Raw genomic sequence first — 9,400 nt, forward strand, 5'->3', positions numbered from 1 at the left:
AATCTATTTTAAATTGTGAGTTTTTTTTTTAAAAAAAAAAGAATAAAAGAAAAATAAATATAAAATTATAAAATTTTCCATGTATATTTTATTTATTTCAAAACTCAAATATCTAAATGTTTGTTTCTTTTTACAATCTTATTATCTAAATTTCATCACAATCTTTCCATTACATACTCAAGTGGTTAAAAACATCAAATATAGTTTTTTAATTTGCATGGGAACATCAACAAAACATTAATTATCACATGAAAAAGATATTCATTAGATTAAAATAAAATATATTTATTATATTAAAATAAGGATAAGTAGAATGTGCTAAAAACCAAAAGATAAGAAATAATCTTAACTTCAAATTTTAATTCCCTGATTTTATGAAGATTTCTAAAAATATTATAGCAGTATATTTACCTTGTATTCAGCAGTATAATGGGATCATACTATAAGGATTTGTTGGTGAGAAAAATCAGGAACTATTTTCTGTAATCTAAAAGAAATATCAGCAACCTCTCACCAATTTATTCTATAAAAGCTCACCGCCTCTGCTTCTTTTCCTGAACCTTCAATTTTTTTCTGTTCTGCTTCCTATATTTTCAGAATCAGAGACAAACAACAACAACTATAACCATGCTTGTCTACCAGGATCTTCTTACAGGTATAATTTTTTTTCCTCAATTTCAGAACTTGTTATTTCTTTTCCTTTGGCACCCTATTGGGTTTCTTTTTTTGTGTGCTTTTGTGATATTGTAGGATTGTTTTTTAGATTATTCGTGTGATCCACTTTGATTGTAATTCTTTTTCTTCTTTAGAGTAAAAATTCTTTGAAGGAAGGTATGCTAGTTGTAGAGGGAAGATTTTTTCTTTTTTGAGATTTATATCTTGTTTTTGCTACAATAGCGGTTTGAATAATTGAGTTTTTGTGTTGCTGGTTTGGACCCTTTTAAAATACTATCCATAACCTTAGCTTTGAATTTTTTATTGTTCTAAATGACAATTGTTGTAATTGTGATACAAGTGTAAATTATGTTTGTTGAATCCATCCCTAGATCCTAATGATGACGGGCATGTTGGCCTAAAGATGGTTTTGATTTTAAATGTGTTTGCGAGTTAGGGATTAAGAGTTTTAGTTTCTTTTATTCAGGATTTGTTGATTTGATCATAATTTTCAATGGCTTTAATTTGTAAACTTCCTTTGTTGATGAATTTTCAGGTGACGAGCTTCTTTCTGACTCATTCCCGTACAAGGAAATTGAGAATGGAATGCTGTGGGAAGTGGAAGGAAAGGTTTGTTGGGAATGACCTGTATAATTTGGAATATCTGTTCTTTTGCATGGCAGATTGCTAGGAACACTCTCTAATCCACTTTTTCTTATTGTTTAAAATTTGTTGAAAGTTATAAAATCAGATAAGAGTATTCAAATGAGTTACAGAACTCACCGAATTGTATAATTTTCAAAAACATTAAACCGAGTGAATGCATTTAAAAGAGTGTGTTCTTATGTGAATAATGTGTGCTTTTCTGCAGTGGGTTGTTCAAGGAGCAGTGAATGTAGATATTGGTGCTAACCCTTCTGCAGAAGGAGGAGAGGAGGATGAGGGTGTTGATGATCAAGCTGTCAAAGTGGTTGATATTGTTGACACTTTCAGGCTTCAGGTAAAATGATGAATTTCTTTTTTTCTGGTGGTAACCATGTGTTGATTTCTTCTGCAGAACAAATAGTTAATTTATTTTTGTTTTTCAGGAGCAACCAGCTTTTGACAAAAAGCAATTCGTGACTTACATGAAGAGATACATAAAGTTGCTGACACCCAAATTAGAGACAGAGAAGCAAGAATTGTTTAAGAAACACATTGAGGGAGCAACTAAGTTCCTTCTCTCAAAGCTGAAAGACCTCCAATTGTATGTGCTTTATCTTCCTTGGTTTTATACCTTATTACATGGTCCTTTTTTCTTTATGCATAAATGGTTTCTTACTATGATCAATGTGGCAGTTTTGTGGGTGAGAGTATGCATGATGATGGAAGCCTTGTCTTTGCTTACTACAAAGACGGAGCCACTGATCCAACCTTTGTCTACTTTGCCTACGGTTTGAAGGAAATCAAGTGCTGAATACATGCAATACAGTATATCAGCTTAAAACAAGAAATACTGTGTTTTATTTTAGTTTTGTGTTTTTCTGGTTTTGGTTATGCTAAAGAGTTTGATCTGTATCCGTTGTTTATGAGAGGAACATGTGTTTTGGTTATGACTCATTGTTCTATTTGTCCAATTAACTGTGCTCTTAATAGGTTTATTTTCTAGACTTGATGTAAAACGATTTGATACTGGTGCAGAGAAACTGGTTCAACTCATGAATCTGTGATGTCAAATTATACATTTTAGAAAAGTTAATAACCATTTTTGAAAGTCACGTTTCATCAAAAAGAAAATTGCTCTTAATGATGTCATGTGTTATGGAAATCACTGCACCCTTATATATATATATATATATATATATATATATATATATATGTTCCATGAGTCAAAGAATCGTCTAAAGAACCATCAAAATTTGCAGAAGTCAGACAACAGACAACATTAATAAAATTAGGGTCATAAGAGAATCAATACAATATCACTTTGATTTGCACAATAAACAAAATATATTAAATTAAAGTATATGACATTTTCTGTTCTATTAAACTTATTATTGTTAATTAATATTATTTTTTTGTGAATTCTTATGAACCAATGAAGATGTCTTATTGGTACATAATTTTTTTTGTTAAAGTGACTTGTATATTAATTTTAAATGTTTTATTTTTACAAAATAAATCAATTTTAATTTATATAATTTTTTGTTTTCATGCATCAAAATTCGAAACAAGTGTTTTAATTTTTTATGAGATAGGTGGGTTTTAGTTATGGTGCTTGCCAATTTTCTTACTTTAATAGCTTTAGAATATGATATTGTTATTTTTTATTCAAACATTAATCAATTGATTTTATATATTTTAATAAAAAAAAGTTAGAAGTTTTACATGTTAACTTTATATCGTGAGCTTCTTTCTAGTTGTCCTAGATTTCGTTAATTAATAAATCTATTAAGGTAAACTTGTCGTGGTGTTATTCTTAGTTAAATATCTTTTATTGATTACTATTTTCCATCAACAGAACTCAAACTTAAGATCTTACTTAAAAAGATAGAATCTAATGAGACTTGAATAAACTATTGTTCATACTTTTTAACTTGTTTATAACAATTCCTAATTTCAAATAAAAATAATAAACAGTAACGGATATTTTATAAAAAAAAAAAATGTAGTTAAATATAAAGTTATTTCGGAACTCTCGTCAAATTTTAAAGTTCATACTCACCTAATTGAAAGAATCTAAACCCAATATAAAACATATTCGTAAATTAAGGTGAACATACAAATTTAATCAAGTAATTAAGGTGAGTTACATAAAACCTTAATTAAGTATTTAAAGCATTATTAAGTATTTATAGGAATAGAAAATATTATTATTTTAATAAAAATCAGTTTTTGTGTCAAATATATTTTCAGTAATAAATAAGAAAGAATTATTCGCAACAATCAATAAAAATATTAAATATTTTTAAGTTGAAGTATAAATAATCAAATTCAAAGTTTAAGAATTAATTAGAACAAAATTAAAGCTTAAAATATCTATTTGTAAAAGGAAAATATTAAGTGCTCCTTTTTTTTTTCTCTAAGTAATTAACTTTATCCAACTTTACATGTTAAAGAGATTATTTTTGAAATACAACTACTAAAAGAAAAATTAAAAGGATTTATACTACAAATTGTTTGCATTTTATTTGTATTTACAAATGTTCGAGCCATATGATATTTTGATTGATTATGAAAAATTCGATTTTTCCTTTAATTTAAAAGTTTTATATTTTGCTTTTAAAAAGTAATAACTGTAATAAATATTTTTATGATAATAACTAATTTGATTATTATCATTATTATTATTAAACTCAAGTTGCCGGAAAAAAAAAGCTTTAAAAAATATAGTAGAATGAAAGTTTTAAGTGTACATTATAAAAACTAAAAGTTTAATAATCAATTAAAATTTTAAATGCATAGACAGGATAAAATTCAAAGACCAATTAAGACATAATTAAACGGTCTTTCCCATTATATAAAAACAAAATAGATTAAAATCTTCTAGCCCTTGGTGCTCATTCCCTTACTTCTATAGTCGGATGACTGGTTTTATATAGAAGTTGAAGTTTATTTTCAAAATAATTTTGAAAATACACCGTCTCTTATAAGAGAGAAATCCAATTGCTCGATAAGCTTAAAAACAACTTGAACGGTTGATGCATAAAATGTGAGGTCCACAGGTTGAAATAAAATTTTGATTATATCCAGTTTCACAAGTCTTGTTTGTTTACCATGTCGAATATCATATTAGCCTGATGAACAAGATTTTAGACATTGCAAACAGATCAAATTTCTATTACTAACAACAAATTGACGATCAGGTTGTATTTTTAAAAGATACCATGATTATAGCATGCTATAGGTTTATATCATACGGCTACAAATTGACAAAAGAATAAGAGAAAGATAATAAATGTCAAACATCCACATAGGTTTTCCATTGGCTCTTGATATCTCAATAGATCGCTGTAAACTGAAAAATAGCTTGTTCCACAATCCCGCCTATGCATAATAATTCAGGCTTGCTTTCTTCTTTGCTTGGACTTGAATAATACCTTCATTAAAGTCTTCGTGGTTCACCTGCGTTTGAAACCAAGAACATTCATTCCAACACCAGGTAAAATATACAAAAACGAACTATAATATCGTCAGAAGCTTTGGCACTAAATTAAACCAGAAAGGCAAAAAATATAAAGGGATTGACAATAATTATGTTAAGGGATATCTGAATCGCTCCAACTAGAAGTGTGCTTAGGGTTCATAGGATTATGTCGGTGTTTATAAGAAAGGATCATTAACAACAATGCCAACCATTACTCTCGCCCAGACAAATAACGGTGCTAATTTCCTTTCAAACATTGATGTTTATGTTAATTAAGTTTAGCCTATCTGGAAGAAGATTTACCTCAGTTGCATCGCGGCGTAGAGCCAACATGCCAGCCTCAACACAGACAGCTTTCAGTTGTGCTCCATTGAAATCATCCGTGGACCGTGCGAGTTCTTCAAAGTTCACATCTGGATGAACATTCATCTTCCTTGAATGGATCTAAAATATCAAAGTAAGAGCATTCAGTAAGTGTTTTGTTCCAAATACATGTCAGCAGATAAAGTCTGAAGACACCAAACCTGGAGAATACGGGCTCTTGCTTCTTCACTTGGGTGTGGAAACTCAATTTTACGATCCAAACGACCAGAACGCATAAGGGCAGGGTCCAGAATATCTGCACGATTTGTTGCTGCTATCACCTGCAATTTAAATCAATATAAGAAAATGGAACTTCAACTCATTGCCTAACATAACAAAAAATCCAGAAAATTAGATGCCAACTACTAAATATTTTCACGGTTTAAATTGCTATAAATGGAAGTTATGGAATTAAGAAACCAGCCCCAAAACATTGGTTTTATAAATTACATGCACTTTTACTCTTTGCCGGAAGACAACAAGCATAGTTTCATGACATCAACAGAAAATAAAAAATAACAAGAATTAAAGGTAAACCTTAATCCTGTCATCACTGCTAAAACCATCAAGCTGATTAAGTAATTCTAACATTGTCCGTTGTACCTCCCTGTCTCCACTTACTTCACTGCAATCAGCCACAAGATATATATATAAAGGTTGCTGAGCCACTACACTTTAACTAGAGTAACACACTCTCAAGACAGAGAGGGAGTAGTCAGTGAAAATGTAGATCTAAATTATTGCAGGTTAATACCTATCAAAACGCTTTGTACCAATTGCATCAATTTCATCTATAAATATAATGCATGGAGACTTCTCCTTTGCTAGTTGAAAGGCATCACGAACAAGTTTTGCTCCATCTCCTATGAACATCTGTATAAAACTCCTTGTTAGATCATTCTAACAGAAAACTCATCAATACGCACTAATACAAACAACAAAGGTATCAGTGTTCAAGTGAAATAGAGGAAAAAAATCTTGTCTACACAGATGTGTCGGATGAAACAGGTGCTATTTAATGAAGGTTAAGATAGTATTCCAAATATTAAAACATAAGAAGAAATCCAGACATACATAATAGGAAGAATTTTTCCAAAAGAAACTGACCAATAAGATCAATGGAATAATGTACTGATTATTCACTTATATTAGAAGAGGATCAGAAGAAGTTACAGACACGTAAAAATGGAACATTCAGTTCGTATAAACAGAATTGTTCATGCTTAAAGATATATAATGGGGAAGAATGAAAAATAAATAGAAATAGATTGCCATACCTGGACCAGTTGAGGACCTGCCAATTTCAGAAAAGTGGCATTTGTCTGTGCTGCACAGGCTCGGGCCATCAATGTTTTCCCAGTTCCTGGAGGTCCATATAAAAGCACTCCCTTGGGAGGACGAACTCCTAACTTTTGAAACCGCTCCTTGTGGGTCATGGGCAAAACAATGGCCTCGACTAATTCTTGAATCTGTGGAGAAAGACCAATTTATTGAATAACTCAGATATTGCATTACCTAACACCAAAAAAATAGAATTCCATAAATTAAGGTAATAATCAACGTTCACCTGCTTTTCTAATCCACCAATGTCATTGTAATCTTCTGTGGGCTTTTCATCGACTTCCATTGCCTTAACTCTAGAATCATACTCAGAAGGCAGGGTATCCAAGATTAAGTAACTATCCTTGTTAACACCAACAAGATCACCGGGTTTTAATTTGTCAGGGTCAACAAGCCCAACAACAGGAAGAAAGATTGTCTGCCATCAAAAGAAAGCATTATTAAGCTCGACATTACAGAAAGTGTACAAATAGCTTTTCTCACAAAAACCACGAGATAAAAATAGCCATAACAAAACCAACTATCTAAAACTTTGAAATAGTAAGAGCAGACTTGAAATTTGAATAAGAATAATGTCCTTCGCCAACAATATGAAAATAATCATCCATTTCACCTGTCGAGTAGAAGTCTTCAGCACAACACACTTCCCCTTCCTTTGCGAATCAAGATCAATATTAGCACCATCTTCTTCAGCCTCATCTTCTGGGTTCATTTCCAATATCTAAATGCAAAACAATTACAACATAATAACCCAATAAGAATGCGAACAAATGAACAACAACTTCTTTCATCCGATACCACAATATTCAGAATTCGAACTCCAGAAACCCCCAATAAAACATCTAAAATAGATAAACTAATAACATATACCTCAACAATGTTACCCACGAGGTAGGGCAACTGCTTATTGAGCTTAATTTTTTCTTGGTTCTCCTTGATCTTATCCTTGTAAGATTCCAATTCCAAATTGGTCCTCTGCAACTCTTCCTTCAGTCACGGGAAAAATTTCAATCAAACACCAGAAACCCTAACGCTAAGAAGATGAAATCGAACAAAGCAAACTAATAGCGGAATCGATAGGGTTAGGGTTACAGAAATAGAGAAAGCGAAACAGAAAGAAGAAAGTTGTACCTTGAGAATGCGAATCTCGTTGTCGAGAAGACGTGAAGCTCTAACGACGTCGTCTGTAGTCATATTAGCCAACTGATCATCTTCGAAGGTCGCGTCCTCTACCATCGCGCTCGCCATTTCAATTACTTCTTTCAAGCGATTCAACACTAACACTCACAATTTGGGGAAAGATTAAAGAGAGAACCAAGGAGAACTGCGATACTTAAAGTGTTTCCAAGGAAGACGAAGCCGTGCTTTTATTGCTCTGTAAAGGAATTTTTATAGGGTTATGAATTAACATAAGTAATTATAGAATTCAAAAATATAAACTTGGATTTAAAGTATATATAAATTATATTAATAAGGTATATTAATTATAAAATTGAAATGTCCTGAAAATTCAGCTATATATTTTACATATTTCGTACTATGTAAAATAAAATGAAAACATTATTCATAAATAATTGTGATAGTATATATATGTATATATATATCCGAATCATACTGTAGAAAATCAAAATGATTCATTAAAAACATTTCTAAATAGACAAAAGCAAAGTTTTTATTTTTAGTATTCTACGTACAACTCTTATAAATATTTTTGTAATACACTAAAAAGAGGAAAAATATAATTATTAAATTAATATAATAAAAAATATAAATGTTGGTAAAGAAATAATACTATTTGAGAATTTCTATGGTTAAAGTATGCAAAAATCTACTCTAAATTTTATAATATAGATTTGCATCAAATCATACTTATTTACACTTCAATGCAAGTATTATTTTTATTTTTTATAAGGTAATTTTTTTTAATCTATGTAACTAAAAATTTTAAATTTAAAATCCTGTTATGCAACACCAACATATTCTCATAAAATAAATCCAATAAACCTTTCTTAATTATGATATTTGTATTGAAAAGTCCTACAATAATTATTTATAAACAAATATATTATTTTAATGTGAGTTTCTTGAGTCACTTAAAATTAAAGATAGTTGAGCAATTTTGTTAATTTTATGCAACTTAGGTATATATTAAAGGAAAAGTTAAAATAGTAATGGCATTAACTTATATCAAAATTCCATTGTCGTCCAGCGGTTAGGATATCTGGCTTTCACCCAGGAGACCCGGGTTCGATTCCCGGCAATGGAATTCATTTTATAATAATATTTTAAAATTTATATATAGGTTTTTGTGATGCTCATTTTAATTACTTCAATGCATAAATGTTGGATAAAATTGGAAACACACATTTAAATTTATAAATGTAACACATGAAAATTAAATTTAAATAATTTGTAGATTATGGATTTTTGTTTCAAATTTCCACAATTTTTGAACTATAAAATTTTGCTTTAAGTTTCTGAAAAATATTTTTTTAACTCTTCCGATTATAAATATTTTTAGTTTTCTTTTTACATCACATCAACTTGTTTGTTTTATGATGATATATCCTGTCACTGTAAATAATACATACAAGAGACTTAGTGCATGTAATTTATCATCAATCATCATTTGACATATATTTTAACTTAAGAAACTTATACGAAGTAAAATTAAAATTGACGCATGTAAGAATTTGCATAAATGTATAAAAAAAAAAGTTTTCATAACAATGACATGATAAGAGTTTCTAAGAGGAAAAAGATGAATTGATGATAGTTTTGACACAGTACAAATAAACAAAAGAGGAACTAAAAGGCACTCACGACATTAATATCTGCTCATTGTCCCATTCCTTTAGGGTATCAACATTATTGGTCTATTCCCATTTCTTGGTCAAGCCAAAGAATTTAGGAACA

The 9,400-nt window shown here is 29.9% G+C and overlaps 2 protein-coding genes and 1 non-coding gene across 3 annotated transcripts; 2 read left to right on the forward strand and 1 right to left on the reverse strand.

Annotated features, from left to right (window-relative positions):
* The first annotated feature begins 468 nt into the window (after nt 1-468).
* On the forward strand, nt 469-2,356 carry LOC106771147 (translationally-controlled tumor protein homolog). The gene is made up of 5 exons (XM_014657069.2): nt 469-655; nt 1,211-1,284; nt 1,526-1,654; nt 1,743-1,900; nt 1,993-2,356. The coding sequence occupies exons 1-5, from the start codon at nt 628-630 to the stop codon at nt 2,108-2,110; spliced, it is 507 nt and encodes a 168-aa protein (XP_014512555.1). The 5' UTR covers nt 469-627; the 3' UTR covers nt 2,111-2,356.
* Nucleotides 2,357-4,443: 2,087 nt separating this feature from the next.
* Nucleotides 4,444-7,856, reverse strand: LOC106772638 (26S proteasome regulatory subunit 6A homolog). The gene is made up of 10 exons (XM_014659170.2): nt 7,616-7,856; nt 7,355-7,471; nt 7,098-7,205; nt 6,711-6,902; nt 6,421-6,612; nt 5,898-6,016; nt 5,681-5,768; nt 5,305-5,424; nt 5,084-5,224; nt 4,444-4,758 (listed from the first exon to the last, which is right to left on the reverse strand). Exons 1-10 carry the CDS (start codon nt 7,730-7,732, stop codon nt 4,681-4,683), a joined length of 1,272 nt encoding a protein of 423 aa, XP_014514656.1. The 5' UTR covers nt 7,733-7,856; the 3' UTR covers nt 4,444-4,680.
* An 822-nt stretch (nt 7,857-8,678) lies between these two features.
* Nucleotides 8,679-8,750, forward strand: TRNAE-UUC. The gene has a single exon. It is a non-coding gene; the product is annotated as a tRNA-Glu (tRNA).
* The last annotated feature ends 650 nt before the right edge of the window (nt 8,751-9,400 follow it).

The sequence above is a fragment of the Vigna radiata genome, chromosome 8, assembly GCF_000741045.1.
Source record: "Vigna radiata var. radiata cultivar VC1973A chromosome 8, Vradiata_ver6, whole genome shotgun sequence".
Lineage (NCBI taxonomy): Eukaryota > Viridiplantae > Streptophyta > Magnoliopsida > Fabales > Fabaceae > Vigna > Vigna radiata.